Here is a 21243-nt window from a genome sequence, read left to right as displayed (position 1 = left end):
CCATCTTCTTTTGATACCTCCTGGATCATTTAATACTCTGCCTAAAGCATCCTTGATTATAGCAACTAGAGGTTTGAATTTGTTCTTCAGTTCCTCGAGCTTAAGAAATGCTGAGCGAGTTCGACCCTTTTGGTTTTCTGACTCCAGTTCCTTGCACATTGCCCTTAGAAAGGGCAGAAGGCAGGCAAAAAGACAAGACATCTAAGCAGAGCCAAACCCCCCCAGCCCATACAGGTAAAAAGCAGAGGACCCCCAAGGCTGTGTGTAATTCGGTCGCGGGACACTTAGGAAGGGCAGAAGACAGGTGAAAAGACAATACACAAAAGACAAATATAATTACAATGCTATTATTTACTTATTAAAATTATTGCAAACTAAGACTGGCAGTGTGAACTCATCCAGCAGTGCTCTGTAAGAAAAACCTGGTGACTAATTCTCATGGAGATTATATTCTAGAAAATTTTATGGGGACATCACATTCTCTTTCATGGAGCTGCTCTTATTTGGAACTGATCTGATGACACCTCACAAGCACAGTTACTTATAAAGGACCTCCGAGGCTCTGTTCCTTACCTTTTGAGCTCTTTAGAGAGAATGACCGACCTCGATAATAATGCCTGTCCAAATTCATATTCTCCAGGTCTTTTTGCCATGATGTGGGGTTGAGGTGCTTGAGCAGGGCCTCTACAGTATCAAATTCTGCGATGGTTCTGTCCAGAGCTTCCGCAATGACACTGGGATCCGTTACTGACAGAGAGTGATTGTACGACTCCTAAGAGGGACATATAGCAGTCAGTGTACTGAGAAGGGGTCCATTGCTATTAAAGACAACAGTCACACAATGACAAGGACGGAACATATGCAGGCTTCTAATCACAAAACATCCTACTTCTAAACAGCACACGGAAGTATTCTGTCATACTCCTCTATTACGCTCTTTCTTTACAATGGATCTTTCTTAATAAATCTGTGTTTGCTTTTTATTAAGAAAAAAAAGTATTCTGCCATAGATTTGCCACATTCCTGCTTAAAAACAATTAAACTTAGAAAGACAAGAATAACTTATTTTGGTAAATCAAATCTCAGCAGATCAGAAATCTTCTGGTTTGTTTGAATTTCAACCATTGATGATACAGGTGAAGTGGAAATAACATTAACTCACTGTCATCAAGTTGGGGCCAATTCATAGGGGACTAAGGGTTTCTGGGGACTGTAAACTAACTGTACAAGAGGGGCTTTGCCTTTCTTTCTCCTGTGAAGTTGCTAGTGGTTTCGAATCTCCAGAGAGGGGCTGTCTTTAGGTTATCACTTCCCTATGGACTAAACAGCCAGAGGGTCTCAAGTCATATACTTCCACATGATCAATTAAATTCTGAAGTCCTCATGTAACTTTTGTGAGATTCCTGTGATTCTCCTGTATTTCCCTCCAGGCTCATCCCCCTTCCCTGCCTTGACAAGTCAGCTATCAGCATTGCAAGAGCAGTGGTGGGCGCAGTGTTAGCATGTACTCTGGAGACACCTGGATAAAATTTGGCCCTTGTAACCAGCTTATTTATTGTCAACAAAGATAATGAGCCATGATACCTGCTTTCTTGACTTAAGAATTCATGATTCACATGGGAAGCACATGAAGAGTAGGGGGTAGGGTGGGAAGTGTGGCTTGCTAGTGATTCCAGCTGCCAGCAAAACATTCTCAGGAATACTCTTAACTTGAAAAACCAAAGCATCACTGAAAGCCTGGAAGGGATTATGTATTTTGCTGTGGAAAACATCCCCATGTAGATTTCTGAGTGCTTACTTCACTAACCCTTGTACAATCTAGAGGTAAATGAGCCATGATTCAAACATCTCTGTAAAAATTCATGACCCATTAACAGAGAAATAGGGAGCTAACAGACTCCAGTGATTTCTAAATGTCTTTCAAGAAATGGCAAACAAATAAGATCTCCCCCAAGGGCAAATATCTCCTATCACTAAGGGAATATGCAAATTAATGAAAACATATTTCCCTGAAACTTAACTGCAGCATCCTGATGAGAAATAATAGGTGCTGCAGAGCTGCAGACAGCAAAGCCCACATAATCTGGCGCACAGGCATTGCTTTTCCCTTTTTACCTAATCAAGGTTCCGAAGTCAGTAAGGAATTCAGTGATTTCCTGGTCTCAGGAGATATAGTCTCTTTAGAAAAAAATCAAGGGATTCAAAAGCATTAACCTACTATTGGCATGGGCTTCCCTGGAAAGTGCAAATAGTTAATGGGCTTGGTTGCTTAGAAAAAGGCTGGAAGTTTGAATCCACCTGGAGACACCTTGAAAGAAACACCTCAGCATCTACTGCTGAAAAATCAGCCACTGAGCTGTATGAAAGATAGTTTTGTTTTGACATGCAGCTGCCATGAATGGGGTACACAGAACAGCAACTGGTTTTCACCATTGGCTGCAGGAGTGCAATTTGGGAGTATGTTAAATTGCTCCTCCATTAGAAGAGGGAAGTGGGGGAAAGGTCTGGGAGGAGGTGTGGGATAGATTGATGATGCCCCAGGCCAGCTCTTTAATCTAGCTGGTATGTGGGTGGAGGCAGGTGATGTACTTGAACTGGGGGCTGAAGCACCTCACTTCTTTCTTATCTCTCCTGGTATCACACACTTAGAGGTAGACAATACTGAGAATTAAAGATAAGCTTCTCAAATCTCCATTCACCTTGTACTGTCTGGGTAGACTACAGCCCATTGTTACTGTTGTTAGGTGTCATCCAGCCGGCTCTGACTCATGGTAACTATAATAGAATGAAAGTGGTCCAAATCAGACTATCTGATGATTAATAAATAGCTTTCGGTCACAGCAGTCAGAGTCTAAGATTCAAAACACCCCAGATGAGCCGGTCAAAGTTAAGCACAGAGCAACATATGAAAGAAGTTTGTTGCTGCTTTTATTTTTCCATTTTAAGAATAAAAGCAGGGCATTTTGGGGTTTATTTTTTTAATCTCTTTTTTAAGGGAGATGGCTCCTAAAAGTGTGTACCTATTTCTATCTCTAAGAAAATGGAATGGAGGGCTTCTCGCCTCCTGAGAGAACTTTATCAAGTCAGTTTTGACTCAAAAGTCACCCTCCATCAGATTCCTCGGACTGTAAACCTTTACGAAGGGAGTTCTGATGGTGCAGACCCTGAGGAGCTGTGCTGCCGAGCCGAAAGTGGCACCTCCGGGGCCTCTGGAGCAGCTCTGAGGGAGAGAGCTGGACCATCTCCTTCCATGCACTTACAGTCTCCCCAAAATCTACTGAAGGGTCAGCTGTGAGTTGATTTCGACTCAAGGGCAATGAGCAATGAGAAATCTTTATGGGAGGAGACAAGCCTCCCTTCTCTAGAGGATTGCCTTGTGAATTTGAACTTCTGACCTTTCAGTTAGAAGGTAAATGCAGCATGCACCGTGCCAGTAGGTCTCCACCACACCCCGAGGGGAAGGAGAAATCTGATCTCCTCTAATAATAGGTTTTAAATAAAATTCAAACCAATTGGCAAAAAATGAGATTTCTGTACAAGGATGAGCTTACTAGTGTTTTAAGCATGGACTTAGCACAGTTGACAAGAAGCAACAAAGACAGTTAAAAAAATAGTTATGAATAACACACTCAGGAGAACATTTTTTATTTATTTTTGCTTGTTTATTTGTGAGGTAACTATTTTAAAATTGTTTTTGATAGACAGAACTAAGTGGGTGTGCCTCTTACAACTACTCTAATTTTTACCTCATTGATTCAGTTTTGATTAGATGTTTATAAAGAAAATTTAAATGTAACTAAGTATTTTAAAATAATAATAATGCATAGAAAACTCTAAACTGCATTTAGTGAAAGCAAAATGTAGGGGTTTTATAGGAATTAATAGTTGGAAGGTTTTATAGGAAATAATAGTTGGTCTGGGGGTTCCCGCTCATTCCCAAGAAGGTTCTTGAAAAACAGAATTCAAGGAATAAGCAATCCCTCCTTGGTCTTTCCAGAGGCCTAAGTGGTGCTCTGACTTGTAACTCAGCTCTGGAAGATCTGTAGGGACCCCTGGCTCCCCAGTGGAGGAGATAATCCATCCCTTTTAGAGCAACCAAACCAAAAATGCAAACTGAATGCTGCCAAGTCAGTTCCAACTACTGGAGCCTTCCTAGCGGTTCCCTTCTAGTGGGAGACTGTCTATCAGATTAATACACTATTCACTAAGCCATCAGAAAAACCAGACTAGGCAATTCGCTATGGGTCTTTGATGGCTAATAATCTCTACCATTGGGGCAGGAATGATTAGACATCCTGAGCTATCATGTATGTTTGAGAAGAGGGAAACCCTTCAGCCAACATCCAAGTCCTGGTCCTAAAAGTTGTGATTGGAATCAATGCTACAATATCAGGCTCAGACTGCTGGGGCTGCCTAAGTACCCAGGCCAACTGCCAGTCCTCTGCAGCTCTGAATATCATCTGCTTTATTTTAATTTTCCCCAGTCTGATGATGGAGACATTGGTTCCATGGTAGGACCCTCATTCCCCATCTGGGAAAATTAGGTTTAATTTCCACCAGTTATTTCATAGACCCCACCCATGAGTGGGGCTTGCATGGTGCTGATACTAACCGGATTTCAGTGGAACTAACTGAATAAAACAGACTAGGAAGAAAGCTGGGTGATCTATTTTTTTTTTTTAATCAGGTAATGTAAACTCCCTTTGTCACAGTGGTGCAGATGGTGAAGGACCAAATCGTGGTTTTTTTCAATTGTTACCATGAGTCATGGACTGACGCGGCATCAGTTGGGAACATAATTTCCTTAGCTAAGGTCACACAACATGTTCTCTGACTTGTCAAAAGGCAATAAATAAAATGCTGTTAATATCATGTACTCACATAATGTTGACATGACTCAAAAATCAACTGGATGGGAGTGGGCTTGCTTTTCTGTTTTGGTTTACTATCACCGGAAGAGCCCTCACCAACCAATTGTTCAGCTGATGCCCTTTTGGTCTGGCAGCCAGAGCAGACAAATGAACTCATCACAGATGCTATCATTGAGGAAATCCTGCCATAGAAAGGGACTTTTCAAAATTCTTCTCGAAAGTCAAATATAGCATAAAAAATTTTAGGGGGCAAAAAAATCAAAGCTGACTTAGCCACACAGACTCACTTTTGAACTGCAGACAGAGTTTCTCCAAGCTCTTGACCTTTTCATGAACAAATGCCTTTATTATCTTTATTTTATTGCAACATAAGTGCTCCATGTAGAAAAATACTGTCTGTCTTTCTGGGCAAAGTAGATAAGGAGACAGAATACTGAGAAATGACTAAACTTGGAAAGAAAAATGGGGGCATGAACCATTTTACAGCATTGGGGTGTTATGTTTTATTTCCGATTTAAATAGAATACATGCTTGATATGCATGTATGTTATCTAACTGGAAACATTAGGATTTTTCAAGTATGAAAAAGCTCTTGAAAATGCAAAGGTTAACAGTCTCAAAAGTGATTTCAAAATATCCCACTTGAGTCTGGGCCCCGGATCGGGTTGACATGTTTGATGTGTCTGGAGAGTCCTTCAGTCAGAAAGTTGCACTTTGAAATAAACAATTACTTAAAACACTGGCTAAACCTATGTTCTCACAGTGATTGTTGGCATTTCCTGGAAAGCTTTGTGAAAGGAAGGGAAAAAGGGCATTCTGGCATTACCCTCTTTCTATAACCCGAGTGAAATGGAAGAAAACCTCTTACTTGAAATTTGGCTTTTGGTCAATTTATTGGTCCTTAATGTTGCTGAAGTCCAACAGGAAGCTTTAACTATTTCATTATTCCCCACCCTTATCCCACCCCACCCCACAGGCAACAGAGTAATAAGTTACTTACTGAAACAGAGCTTGTGATTGACTCCCAGTTGGTATCTGAGGCTGAGGCAGATTGAAAATCGTTCTAGAAGGCAAACAAAGATCCATGTGAGTTATGAAACCCCAGTTCAATTCATTATGTCAAAGGCTTCATCTTCTCTGCTATCTGAACTGCCTTCCTAATGAGCACAGGGCTAGGGGCTGCCTTCCTACTGAACAGGTCACCATTTGCCTCATGCTCCTCTCCTTAAAAACTCTTTTCATTCAAGACACACATCGCGACATTCTTAGAAGTACTGGTGAGACAGAAAATAGGTTAGGGTTTAAATTGTAACTCAGGCTGTGATCCACTCTTTAAGTTCAGGGAATCCACTTAACCCATCTTAGCCTTCACGTTCTTGTCTGAGGAGGTAGTATGGAACGCTTAAATTACAGAGTTCTTCTGCAGAGTTCATAGGGTGTTGCATTGCTAATGCAAAGGTGGTGCCTCTCTGGCTGTTTGGATCCACAACTGGCTGTAAGGGATAAAGATGGGTAATTTCTTCCCACGAAATTTGCAGTCTCAGAAAATACTCCGGAGAGTTAGGCATGAGTTGGTTCAACTACAAAGCAATGAGTTGAGTTGGTTTTTTTGTTGTTCTAAAGAAAAGTCAAATTCAAACTCATTTGTGTGGAGTCAGAACTGACTTATAGCTGACCCCCCAGCAGGTTTCAAAGGCTGCACATTGAAAGAAAACTGAGATTTATTTATGCATTTCCGATTAACACTCTAAGTGTTCCCAACGTAATAATAATTATCATTACTGATGTGCATTTGAGCCTCATCACTGATGTTTGGGATGATTATTGTGATTCTGTATCACGTCCATATCCCAGTGATCTTTCCAGGAATAAATGAACTGACAAAGATTTATTTCTGACTGCATTAAGACATGTCAGGAAGAATGGCAAGGTGAGAAAATGACCATCGGAATGTTAAAGAACTATGCACTGGTGGGGAGGAAGCAGGAGATAGAACTGGGAACTTTATCTCAAAGATTACTTAAAAGACCTGTGATAGCAATGGATCCCAGGGAGAGAAACTTCTTTTAGTGGCCCTATTTCTCTCCAATTCATTCGTGTGTGAAGTCCATGTTAATTACTCTAGTGCACTGTCTCTCTCTGTCTTTCACAAGCACACTGCTGATGAGTTTGAAATGACACATAGCTGACCCTCCAGGGAGTTTCTGGAGACTGCAAATCACAAGCAAGTGTCAGTGTTTCTCCTCTGGAGTCACTGATAGGTTAGAACTGCTACAAAGGTGCCACTTTTGGTTAGCAGTGTAACTCGATGGTGATACCCCAGTAAGTTAAAAATACCCTCCAGGCTGGAAAGCTGATTCTATGCTTTTGACACATTAAAGATGGTTTCTTGAGCCACTAAAATAAAACACGTTGGTGCAATTCTTCCAGTCTGGTCAAAGAGGAACTATTTTAGGATGAAGATGAAAAAAATTCAGCTACACAAGTCTGATAGCTTTCTTTAGAGAGGTCTCTAACAGCAGACTTTCCCATTGCAATACGTCTTTTAATTTCCTTGTTACTGGTGCCAAGGGTGTTGACTGTGGAGCCAAGCAAACTAAAGCTGTGTACAATCTCAATCTCTTCACCATCCATCCTGATGCTGCCAATTGATCCAGTGGTGAGAATCTTTGTCTTCTTGACATTGAGCCTCAATCCATATTGAAGGCTGCAGTCCCTGACACTAGGCGCTTCAGGTCCTCTTCAGTTTCAGCAAGCAGGGTTGTGTCATCTACATAACGCAGATTGTTTATGGATCTTCCACCAATCCTGATGCCATATTTCTCCTCATAGAGTCTAGCCTCCCAGATGATCTGTTCTGCATACAGATTGAAAAGGTATGGAGACAGGACACATCCCTGGCATACGCCCTTCCCAATTTTGAACCATGCAGTGTTTCCTTGCTCTGTTCTGACAACTGCCTCTTGATTCAAGTATAAGTTTCGCAAAGTACTCAAGAGCAACAGTGTGTCTCTGGAGACAAAGGTGCGTCTGGTACAGGCCATGGTCTTTGCAATCACTTGTTATGCATCAGAGAGCTGGATAATGACCAAGGAGGATAGAAGGAGAATTGATGCTTTTGAGCTTTGGTGTTGGAGAAGAGCATTGAGGGTACCATGGACTGCTAGGAAAACAAACAGATTCATCCTGGAGAGGGTTAAACCGGGCTGTTCCTTGGAGGCAAGAATTCTGAGGCTTTGACATACTTTGGTCATGTTGTAAGGAGAGACCGGTCCTTGGAGAGGGACATCATGCTTGGGAGGGTGGAGGGCAGGCGCAGGAGGGGTAGGCCCTCTGGGAGATGGATTGATTCGGTGACTGGGGTAATCAAGATGAGTGTTTTGCAGGCAATGAGATTGGTACAGGACAGAGCAGAGTTTAGAGCTGTTGTACATAGGGTCGCTATGAGTCACAAGCGACTTGCTGGCACATAACAACAACAACAACAACATATCTCTCAAATGAGAACTAAGTATCGGGTCTGAATTAGCATTGGAAGAGCTGAATGTACACTTGTTAACTGCTTGTGATGAAACTGGTTTACCCATAAATGTTTGCCAAAATATTAATTAAAGAAAGGGAGATTAAAGTCAAATGTGAAGTTAAAAGAAGGAAAAAAATAAAAGAAGGAATAGAATTTATTACTTACTAACTGTTGTCATTGTTAGTGGACTATGACTTATAAGGACTCTGTGAACAATGGATCTGAACCTCACCATATCCCGCGCCTACCCTTCTATGATCTGGAATAGGCTTGATTCTATTGGTGCAATCACTGTATCAATCCATCTCATTAAGGATCTTCTTCTCTTTATCTGAACCTCTATTGTTCACAGTATGAAGTACTTTTCCAAGGACTGGTCCCTCCTGAAAACGTCCTCAAAGTATGGGAGACAAAGTTTCTCTATTCTTGCCTCTAAGGAGTAGCCACGTTACACTTTGTCCAAGACAGACTTGTTTGTTCTTTTGGATTTCATGGGATATTCAGCGCTGTGCTCCAGCACCACAACTCAGAGGTATCAATTCTTCTTTTCTCATACTTAGTCACTGTCCAATTTTCAGATGCATTGAAAGTAATTAAAGAGATTAACTAGACTTTACGCCACTATCTAGACTCATTAACTCATTAAACACTAACTAGCCTTCATTATTTTAAACTCAATCTCAGGGAAAGGGAGGTAAGACCAGAAAGCATGTTAACTGCACTCTGTAAGACAATATATCTGAATGAAGAAGACAAGAATTTCCACAGCAGAAGGATGTGTATTACAAAGTGAAAATAGGAATTTATGAGTCTTAAAGCCTGTAACCAGCTAAGACTGAATAAATAGTGAGGTAGTTGATGGCTTCTTCATGTTTAGGAGAGACTATTGGTAGGCTATTAGTCAAGCTGGATATTGGCATTGTTGCTGTTTGCCATTAAATCAGAACCGACCTATATCCAACCCTCCAGAGGGTTTTCAGAGGCAGCTAAGGAGCTTTCCCATCTTTTTCCCATGGTACAACTGGTAGATTTGAGCCCTTTGCCTATAGGATTGTAGTAAGTTTCTTCCACTAGGACACCAATACAATAATACTCAGTGGCATTAGAAATTCTTAAATGAATACAGAATGCTCGCTTTCACCCGTCATTCTCTTCTGCTAATCTGATCAGGATAGCCTCAAAAGCAGTAGTAAAACTGACCCAAAGAAGCAGCCAGGACAAAAATTCACATAATGATGTGATTTCTTACACTGAGCCTAGGAAAGATAAGGGGATGGTTGGTTATTGGAAAAAATCATAGAGTAGAAGATTCAGTGAAAGAGAGGCATTCACACAATACAAGAGAAGTATATGAAGAAAGAAACAAGTTCCTGGGGAAAGCTGGTGATTCATTTTGGACACCGCACTGGAGGAGCCCATGCAAAATCCAGGTCGAGATGATCAGGAGGCAATTTGCTCTCTGGAAATGGACCTTCGAAGGGACACATGGACTTAGAAATAGCTCAGAAATGGCAATGTGAAAATCAGAGGAGAGACAATCTTCAAATCTCAGAGCTGGAAAAGGTTTAGGATTATCTACTCCAATCCCTTCATTTCAAAGATAAGGAAACCAATTTTCAGAAAGACTGAATTTTGTGCTCTTTATCATGAAGCTATCTACTGGGAAGGTAGGGCCATCAGAGTTCATTTCTAAGTACAGATGGTGGGATGATCTTTCACATCATTACAGTTGGATTGGGTAACTGTATTACTGGAGAAAGAGGGAACAGTGTCCAAAAGGGGAGTTAAAGAAAAACAGGAAAGTGTAAAGCGGGGTCAGTTGCTAGAAGGTTCTTCTATAAGGACATTCTTACAAGAATTCTTAGTTCTTCAGAGAGGCTATCTATATTTACTGAATTTTGTAAATTAATTTTGTTACAATTTCTTGTACAGACAGACACATGACAGCAATATTTTGTTAGGCATTTTTACGTATTAAGGATAGTTCACATGCATCATCCTAGCCAAATGCTACTCAAAGAATATTTTTAGCTTCTGACCTACAGTTAGAAACATCAATACAATGAAATGATAAAAAACTCTATTAAATCACAGGAGGGATGTACATTTGTCTTTTCTTAGTGTCATGAATGTTAGACACAGAAACAAAACCAATCTCCTTTTATCTTACTTCAGAAGTTTATAAATGATATAGTTAACAGGAGCTTATAAAAGTGAACAATGTCTTTCATAAAAATGAAACACAGAACTTTCAAAGCTTCAGCCCTGGAAGGAGAATCTCTACACAGAGAGGCACAGAGGTGTTTATCTTCTAAATAATCTTTAATGTAATCATCCCACATGTTTCCCCATCATAACTTCTCCAATGCAAGACACAGTAAATCTTCTGAGGACTTGCTAATTTTGAGTATATTTCTACTTTTATCCTAAAATCCATGTAGTAGCCAGATGATTACTAATTTAAATCAACTCATCTCCGACCTCTGTTTAAAACACCCGGATAGTTTTCCATTGCATGTAGGATCTGTGCCTCTGACACCTGACTGCTTGCCAGCTTCATCTTCTGGTATCCCTCGCTAAGCTGATATCACTACACCGGACTTAGCCCAACCCTTCAATGACACTCCAAATATTTTTTCTTCCCTTAAGTCCGTTTCTGATGTTGTTCTCTCTGCCTGGATGCACTTTCCTCAAATGTTCCAATAACTAGATCCTCCTCAGTTAAGACTTTTCTTAAATATCAACTCTTTCGAGAACTCTCCTTGAACACTTTAAAATACTCTTCCCTTGGACATTCTGTGCGCTTCTTTTCTGGAAGGCAATGATGGCTATCTGAAATAGTTTTACTTGTGCAACTAGAATATGTTCTCCAGAATAGAAGAAACCTTGTTTATTTTGTTTCCCATGTAGGCTTAGTGGGGAGAAGTTGCACTGTAATCTCAAAGCCAAGTAGTTTGAACCTTCCAGCTGCTCTGTGGGAGAAGAACAGGCAATCTTCTCCTGTACACGTTACTGTCTAAGAAAGCCTGGTGAAGGATCAGCAATAGGTCAGCTCCAACTTGACGGTGCTCAACAATGTTGTTTATGTGCCATTGAGTTGCCTGTGACTCACAGCAACCCTATGTACAACAGCTCTGAACCCTGCTCTATTCTGTGCCAATCTTATTGTCTCTGCTACACCTACCCTATTTCCCCAGTCACTCAAATCAATCCATCTCATCAAGGGTCTTCCATTCTTGTGCTGTCCTTTACCCTCTCAAGCATGATATATCTCTCTCCAAGGACTGGTTCCTCTTTGTAATATGTCCAAATTATGTCAGACAAAGCTTCAGAATCCTTGCCTCCAAGGAGCAGCCTGGTCTCACCCTCTCTAGGATGAATCTGTTTGTTCTCCTACCAGTCTGTAGTTTATATTCAATACTCTTCTCCAGCACCACAGCTCAAAGGCATCAATTCTCCTTCTATCATCCCATGTCATTGTCCAGCTGTCTGACACATAGCAAGTAACTGCAAAGATTGTGGCCTGGATCTGACACACACTTTAGTCTCCAGACTGACATTGTTCTTTAAAAGGTCTCTGACAGTAACAAACACTATTCCAAGGTCCTGGAAGAGTTTTTAGTAAGCATTCTAATTTCACTAGTCCATACTGAACAGCTGCTATATACATACACCAGTATATACAAACCAGTGATTTATAAGCAGTCTCCACTTTGACTGACTGGTGCGGTGCCTATGTCACACTATTTGTTATTGGTATTCTGAGTGGAACACATGCTTTTTCAAACTGCACAATAATGGAAGACAAAATCCTCTTAATGGAGTGTTCTTATATGAGTGGTGTCCTTAACATTGTGCTGAAAAGGTAAAAAAGTTAAAAAAGATATACTGAATAACTATTTAATATATGTCAAAACAATCTAGCTTATAAATGAAACATTTTCGTTTCTGGTTATAACAAACTCATCTCAAAGCTTAAGAAGCTATGTTACATTCTTCTAGGGAAAGACAATTATTTGCTGCTGTTGTTGATGTTATATGCTGTTGAGTACGACTCAGTGACTCTATGAACAGATATGAAACCTGAAAAGGTATCTCCAGATATCTCTTCCTTGCCACCAGTCACCTTGCGCCAATCCCAGAGATGGCTGACAGTGTGTTACAAGTGAGCAAATGCATAACCCACTAATTTTTTTCATTAGGAAAATCCTGTATTGACTATTGAATACATGCAATACATGCTCGAGCTGGCCAAATGACCGACTCTTCTGTACCCTGATGTCTGGTACAGATTGATTTTTGTAACCCACAAAGATCTATGATAAATTCAAACCTCTATACCTGTGGTTGTCATCACATTTGGGAATGGATTATTTGTGTTATGTCAATTAAGCAGAATTAGTATAAAGAGTACGTCAAGTCAATTTCTTCTGAGATGTAACACACTCATTGAGTCAGAACTGATTTACAGTTGGCCCACTGCTAGGTTTCTGAGTGGATTCGAACTCCTAGGGAGCTGCAGCTTTTGGGTTAGCAGTGCGACTCCCTAACAACTAACTATGCCACTAAAGCTCCCCTGTGAGATACAAAAGAGATTAAACAAGTGACTAGAGGAAAGGGTAGAGAGACGCCAAGGCATATATGAAGATCATCACTCAAGAGCAGAAGCTCAGAAAAGCACCTTCCTACAGAGACAGAGAAAAGCCACCTGCTAACTCTGACACCCTGGTTTTTGACATCTAGCTTCTGAAACTGTATGGAAATAAATGTCCATTTGTTAAGGCTACCCACTTGCGGTATTTTTCTTACAGCAGCACTAACCAACCAAGACAGGGGTTGAGCTGGGAAACTTGTCTTTTGCATTTTTGAAGACAGCTGTTGCCAGGCCAATCTCTCAGACATTTGGGATGATTAGTTGCACCACCTGTTCTGGATCTCAGCGAGTTCATTTTTATCCTCAGTGATTATGCTGCGTGTGAGGAGGGATGGATTCCACCATCACAGAAGACAAAACATATGCAATTACTTAGTTTTTAAAATGCTTTCGACAAAAAATAAATCTCTAGACTTAAAAATAGATTTATTTTGGGAAAATTTTAAAAGAGCCTATTTTATTTGTTTATCGTTCTTTCCACTTAATTTTGAAAAAAATTATTTACTATTTCATATTCATTCCTCAGAGGCACCAAGTAAAGGGTTTTCTCCTCATTGCATATGTGTTTTTCTGTTGAGCTATGTTTTGAGCTATTTCTTTTGAAATGTGAAAGAGGCACTGAGGGATTTGTCAGCATTCATAAAACAATAGCAAACAAATACACTTATCAACACTTATTCCTTCAGTGAATTCTTAGCTCATTCATGACACTATGTTCTTGATACACTGAGTGAAATTCAATAATAACAACTTGGAGCCCTGTGCCCTGCAGCCCCTGTGTAGAGAGATCTTATAGGACAAAGACTTTTGATCTTCAGTTCATGAATTACTCGCATGCACTCTAAACAGTATACACCAAACAATGACATGCCAATGTCTTACTGTCTACATGAATATAATAAAAGAAAGGCTACAAATCTGCTGACTCAAACTCTGCGATCCAGATAAACATCGCAAGCATACTTTGCATGCTCATCAGCAAACTGCTCTTCTACAAACAATGTGGGAAAGGCTTTGGCAGGAAGGCAGCTGTATGTGAGAACACAGTACAGAGGGTGTAAAAATCAATAATTAATAAGAATCAAACAGCATCTTTCAAAGTTATAGCATTTGTTTGTCAAATTTAATAACATGATTTTCTTAGAGCCATAAGGTCTGGACATGAGACTTATTAGAAATATATCTTTAATAAAACAAGTATTATCTTTAATAAGAAATATTCTTCAGAGATAAGACATAGTTATGAACTTACAGTGATTTAAGAGATAATTTTTCTATCTCTTTTATCATTTATAGACTAAACAGTGCAAAGCTTAATTTCGAGCGAGGCATTGGGCTGTTCAAAAAAAGGTCCGTGGTTCTAACCTACCAGCTGCTCTCAGGGAGAGAGATGGGGAGATGTTTTCCAGCAAAGGCTTCAGAAACCCAGACTCTATCCTATAGGGTTGCTGTGAGTTGGAAGTGACTTGTTTTGATTTTTGGTAAGGATTTATTAGGATCTCTGCACAAATGGTTAAGCATTCAATTGCCAGCCGTCCTAGGGCCACAATCACTCCAAGCTCCAGGAAATGCAGTTGTGCTCAGCAAGACATGAGGTTACTATGAGGTAGAATCGATGCAGCAGCACCTTTTTGGGGGAGGGTGATCCATTCACCACTATCTTGATGCTAATGTCAAGATAAAAGTCACAGCCCTCAAGTTGATTCTGATGTATAGCTAATACCCTCCATTGGGTTTCTGGGTCTATAAATCTTAATGGGAAGAGTCTGCTCATCTTTTCCCTTCAGAGATACTAAAGGAATCAACCTGCCAATCTTTAAGTTAGGAACTCGACATGTTGTTCAATATGTCACCACGTCCCTTAATGTCAAGGTTATTGTTGTTGTTGTTATGTGCTGTTGAGTCACTTGCAACTCATAGTGACCCTATGTACAACAGCCCTAAACCCTGCTCTATCCTGTGCCAGTCACACTGCCTCTGACACACCCATCCCGATTCACTGAATCAATCCACCTGATAGAAGGTCTTCCTCTCTTGCCTCATCCCTCCACCCTCCCAAGCATGATGTCCCTCTCCAAAGACCTGTCCTTAATTACAACATGTCCAAGGTATGTCAGACAAAGCCCCAGAATCCTTACCTCCAAGGAGCAGCCTGGTTTAACCCTCTCCAGGATGAATCCTTCTGTTTCCTTGGCAGTCCACGGTACATTCAATACTCCTCCAACACCACAGATCAAAGGCACCAATTCTCCTTCTATCCTCCCTAGTCATTGTCCAACTCTTTGATGCATAACAAGTGATTGCAAAGACCATAGCCTGTATCAGACGCACCTTAGTCTCCAGAGTGACACCATAGCTCTTCAGTACCCTGGAGAGGTCCCTAATAGCAGACCTTTTTTTAATTTTTATTTTTTAATTTTTTTGATCGCAATACATTTTTTTTTATTTCCTGGTAGTCAAGGTAGTAAACAAAAAAGTTCTTTTATTTTTTTTCCTTATAAGGAGCTTTTATTTTTCTTCGTGATTGTTTCTGATTTTTTTTAAGACCAAATTTAGCATGAGAATTTGTCTTGTTAGGGGAAGCAAAAATCAAATACCAGTACAATAGGTAAAAAAAGGAGTAGCAAATAGGATATAGAATTTCATTCTCTTAGAAGGGTCATGGCAGCCTCACTCAAGAGCTGGAGAAGGATCACAATGTGTTGGCAAATAGAGGAAGAAGTCCATTCAAGAGAGAGAGAGAACAACACGCAATTCGTGCTGGTGTAACACTGCCTGGAGTAAACATAATGACCTTGGAGGGGTGAGATGGACAGTCAAGAAAGTTGATTGAAACCTATGATTGTTAAACAGGGAAATCTTAGCATGAGGCTACACTATGTAGCTTTGCAAATAGCTCTCATTGTGTATAACACAAACTGATGATTGTTCCATCAACCTATAGAAGAACACTAGCGTGAGGCTGCTCCATGATGTGCTGCTGTAAAACCAGATGCTGGTCTAAATTTTGTGAATAACTCTTGTAAACAGACTGAAGTGGTTTAGTATTAAGAAAACGTACAATAACAGCTGCCATTTACAGAGCATAGATTATGTACCAGCACTATAAAAACCTCTTTCGATGCATTACCCCATTCATCATTTTTCAGCCTTAAGAGATGAAGGAGCAGAGTGATATGGTACAAGGAACTGGCTCTTAAGAAGCCAGCCCAGTTATCTGGAGGAGGCTCTATAGACATCTGAACTTGAGTCTGACATTTTGTTCACTTTCTTCTCTACTGAGCTGTTTCTCTTTTCATTTAGAAAGAGTCTTTTTCTATAAGATAAACAAACATCTCTGATTTGTGCTAAGTACAGGTTTTCACAAATCCCTTAAAGGCATTTCAAAAAGAACATTTGGCTCAGTTCACCAGTAGCCTGAAAATTATTGAAGATTGTACTTCTGATAGTGCTGAGCTGATATTAATGACTATTTATACTTCAAAAGGAAAATGGATGGTTGGAGTAATTATTCTGCTAGCATAGGAAAATTACAATTTTGTAACAAAAAGGAGAAATATTGATCTGAGTTGTTCACATTACTTAACACAATAGCTGGTCCATACTGAGCGCTCTGCTGGTTTTGTTTTTTTGTCATTACTGAAGAAGAAAATAGTCCTTCAAACTCAAAATCCAATGAATCATTTTACTTTGACTGGATGACCCCATGCTGAAAGTCACACTTAACAGAAATGCTAAATTTCTCTGTACTTGAATGGCATTATATAAATGGATTTAGCTTCACTGTAGCCAAAAGCTAGTTATATTATTAAAACAAATATTAGAGTAAATGGAAATTACAATCTCTATGAAGATTAAGGCCACGCCACCTAAATCCTTTAACGAAAATCATTACCTTTATAAATTCCAATTATCCCCTTGCTAATTAAAACTCTTAAGATCTGACTTGAGGGAGAAAATACTATTTGAAGTGCAAAGCTACAATACACACAGCTTTCATACTACCAGGGAAAAATGAAAAACACTCATGATATATTATTCATCAAGTGACAGGTTTTTCAAGCAAAGGAAGGAAAAAATCTTTTAAGAGAACCAGGAGCACACAAGTCAGTCCTAAAGTAATCAAGAAGCTGTTAATTCTCTTTTTTAAAACTTGACTATTGCCTAGGGAAATGACTTTGTGTTGTTTGTGACATATTTTTCTCTCTACAGACTAATTCATCTTTCTCTTGACAGTGACCAGAAGTATACATTAGTTAGAACTGTTATCCTTCAGAATTATAAGATACTACAGGTTACACACAATGTAAACATGTAACAGCCACGCTAATAATATACAACTACGTCAAATAACAGTAAATTCAAAGGCTGGCCTTTACCTTGACCCACCCCTAAGGGGATTTCCTGGTGTGTTTGTATGGTTAAGAGACAGACATTAATATAAAGTTGGAAAAGAAGTCTTGTGTTCACATTCATGCCTGTAAATCTCTCCTTAGACAAAAGGTGAAATTACCACATTCCCGACCTTGCTGTTCCTCTTTACACTCGATACTCAACTAGTCCACAAAACAGGTCATAGGTTTCAGATCTCAATGGCAGGCTTGCTGTCTGGGCCTATTAGTTCAGTTTGTTGCCAGGCATATAAGGTCATGGGTTTCATTCCAACAAGGGCTTGTAAAGCTAACGCCATGGCCAAATTCTGCAATTTACTAAATGTCCATGAAGAAGACCCCAGGAGGACGGCATGTTACTCAATCCATATAACTTTATCATCACACCCAAATTCACAATTTAAAGGTCTCTCCTAGTGGCTGAGAGAATAATTCCTGAGAAAAATCAATGGTGTTTACATGAGGGAACCTGATATTTGTTCCGTATTTTTCATTTCTCTTTTAAATGTTTTATTGCAATTTGGATAAAAGTCCAGAGAGCAAATGGATTTTCCATTCTTTAATTCCTACACATTATGTGTAGCAACACTTCCCACTGTCGATTTCCATTCCACTTTCTTTCCTATCCCTGCCTTCAGAGCTTTAGCCCTTGGCAAATGCCACCCTTCCCATGTCACATGGTAGATTTTTCTACTTCCTTTGGATGATTGTTTACTTACAGACCTGCTGTTTGGATGAAAGTCGAGCTTTATGGGAGAGTTCAGTCGCAGTGTTGATGGATGTCTAAGGGCCATTAGATTCCAGGGTTCTACCAGTCTCTATTAGACCACTAAATCATCTTCTTCAGGATTTTTAGTTTGTTCTACTACCTCCCCACCTCACTCCCCGCTTACTGTGTTCAGGACCTCCTATTGTGACCCTTTCAAAGCAATTGGCAAATAGTAACCAGCTAGGCATCATCTAATACATCTGGTCTCAGCGTCAAGGGGCTTTAGGCTTTTTAGCTTAGTCCTTTAATCATTTGGCCTAATTATTTCCATGCATCTTTGCTTTTCCGTAGTTGACTTCAGATGGCCATTGAGAAACTTCTAAAACTTCAGATGATACTTTCCAAAGTAGGAACTAGAACGTGATTTTTGTGGATAACAAACCCTGGTATTCCCAGCCTTAGAGAAGCATCTGCCTGCTCTGTCTGTTCAGGAGTTTTTTCATCATTTAAAACTCATTACTTTTAAAATCCACTGCAATTGAGTGTGGCCTTATTAATATTGTTGTTGTTATTGTTATGCACCATTGAATCACCTGTGACTCATAGCAACTCTATGTACAACAGCCCTAAACTCTGCTCTATCCTGTGCCAATCTTATGAACAGGCACTTCACCGAAGACGACATTCAGATGGCTAACAAACACATGAAGAAATGCTCAAAATCCCTAGCCCTAAGAGAGATGCAAATTAAAACAACTATGAGATATCATTTCACCCCAGTCAAAATAGCAAAATTTAACAGAACAGCAAGCAACAAATGCTGGCGAGGTTGTGGAGAAACTGGAACCCTGATTCACTGTTGGTGGGAGTGTAAAATGGTGCAACCCCTGTGGAAAGCAGTATGGCGCTTTCTCAAAAAGTTGCAAATAGAGATACCATTTGACCCAGCAATTCCACTACTGGGAATATACCCTGAAGAGACCATAGCTGACATCCAAGCAGATATATGCACCCCCATGTTCATTGCAGCTTTGTTCACAATAGCAAGGAGTTGGAAACAACCTAAGTGCCCATCAACAAACGAATGGCTAGAGAAGCTGTGGTATATTCGCACAATGGAATACTATGCTGCATTAAAAAACAAGGAACTCATGCAATATTATTCAAAATGGTTGACTCTGGAGAACATTATGCTGAGTGAAATATCCCAGTCACAAAAGGACAAATATTACATGATGCCACTGTTGTAGAATGGGACTGTCCTTGGGGTTAGGGAGACACTGAGTAAGATGGGTTCAATAATGTATACTGCACTGAAGCAGAGGAGGGAGAGAACCGTCTAAAAGAGAGATGTAACTGGGTATTTCTGTCATCACAGGAGACTAGAGCGAGGGCTGCATGGTGGAGGGGACCTGGGGGAGGGCTTGTAAAACAATGAAAGAATCTTTTCTTTTACTTTTCCATAATTTTTGGACTCATGTACTTATAACTTGTTAGTCAAATTTGTGTCTTCTAGGTTGCAACACCCCCATGATACATCTTGAAGGATATGTACATGTACAGCCAAGCACAATCAATAAGAGTGCATCTGAATTCCAAAATCAATCTCCATAATAGTCTATGTGTTTCCTACCGCCAAAGGGGCCCTTTAGAGTAGTGAGAGAAGATCTTCACCCTGAAACCCACAGCGTCCCTTTTCAGCAGGAAGTAGCTAAGAGAATATGCCGTCCCCTTTTCCTTATGACTCAGGGTGAAGTCTCTCTCAGGGAGGAGTGATAGGGAATGGCAAAGGATACACTGACAAAGAAGATTAATCAGAACTGGCTTTGACAAGCACTGTGGCATTTGGACAAGAACAAACTGGGAGGAGGGTAGAGAGAATAGTGCAACAATGAATGAGTGGAAACCCAAAATCTCTGTAAATGTTTATGAAAATTAATAAAATATAATTATAGAAAAAAAAATCTTATTGTGTCTGATACACCTACTCCTGTTAAACCAGTCACTGAATCAATCCATCTCATTGAGGGTCTTCCTCTCCTGTGTTGTCTGTCCACCCTTCCAAGCGTGACATCCCTCTCGAAGGACTGGTCCCTTTTTGTAACATGTCCATAGTACATCAAATGAAGTTTCAGAATCCTTGCCTCCAAGGAGCAGCCGGGGTCCACCCTCTCCAGGACCAACTTGTTATCCTAGCAGACCATCCTATATTCAATACTCTTCTCCAGCACCACATCTCAAATGCATCAATTCTCTTCTGTCTTCCCTGTTCACTGTCCAGCTTTCTGATGCATAGCAAGTAATCTATTTCCAAATGTTTTGTCAATTGACCTTGATGTCCTTCAGTACTTAAGTTCTGAACCACGAGACCCAATAACTCATTCTCTCAAGGCTTCTGGTTATTGCTAAGAAAGGAGCTCTGATTGCCTAGTGGGTAGGGAGGTGGTTCAAATCCACCAGCTGCTCTAAGGGAAGAGAGTGGGAGGTGGTTCAAATCCACTAGCTGCTCTAAGGGAAGAGAGATGAGCAACTTCCTTCTATGCAAATGACATGTCCAAAAACCTGCTGAAGGATCACCTATGAGTTGGTTCCTGCTTGATGGCACTGAGTGAGGAAGAAGTTTTTATCAATTTACCACCTGTTTCCTCTACTAATATACCTAAATATATACATGGCATATATAAATACAAATATAGAAATATTTAAGTGTTTAAAAATTAATTTCAGTTATCATAGTTACCAACCATCAGCACCTTTAGAGGATAAAAGAATTTGGTTGCACACAAAAAAATATTAATCTTACATCCACTTTTCTTTGCCTCATGGTATGCTTTTTTTAGATATCACAAGGTGTGTTCTTAGGGAATGCAAATTCATTGCTATATTCATATAAGCCAAATATAATTGGAAAGACAATTTTAGTTGCCAGGAAAAAAAACAAAATTGAAGAGTACAGTGTGTTCCAAAGTCAAAGGGAAAATAGTCTAAGGATTGAATAAGCTTCTCTTCTGTTGGATTGTAGAAATTCAGGCCTGATTTTGTTGTCGGGTAGTGTTATGAACTGAATGAATTGTGTTCTTATCCATATATATATA

The 21243-nt window shown here is 40.0% G+C and overlaps 1 protein-coding gene across 1 annotated transcript in view; it reads right to left on the bottom strand.

The window, feature by feature from the left end:
• The window catches only part of PDGFD (platelet derived growth factor D), a 355887-nt gene that overhangs the window by 44125 nt on the left and 290519 nt on the right, over nt 1-21243 (bottom strand). Inside the window, exons 4-6 of the mRNA XM_006887300.1 lie at nt 5872-5934; nt 4699-4701; nt 574-772 (exon numbers count right to left, since the gene is read on the bottom strand). Coding sequence (XP_006887362.1) covers nt 574-772; nt 4699-4701; nt 5872-5934 — 265 coding nt within the window. The remainder of the gene's footprint in view (nt 1-573; nt 773-4698; nt 4702-5871; nt 5935-21243) is intronic.

This window comes from Elephantulus edwardii, unplaced genomic scaffold (assembly GCF_000299155.1).
Source record: "Elephantulus edwardii isolate Elephantulus edwardi_28Jun2011 unplaced genomic scaffold, EleEdw1.0 scaffold00056, whole genome shotgun sequence".
Taxonomy (NCBI): Eukaryota; Metazoa; Chordata; class Mammalia; order Macroscelidea; family Macroscelididae; genus Elephantulus; species Elephantulus edwardii.
Note: the sequence above shows the minus strand (reverse complement) of the source record. Positions and strands in the feature narration are given on the sequence as shown.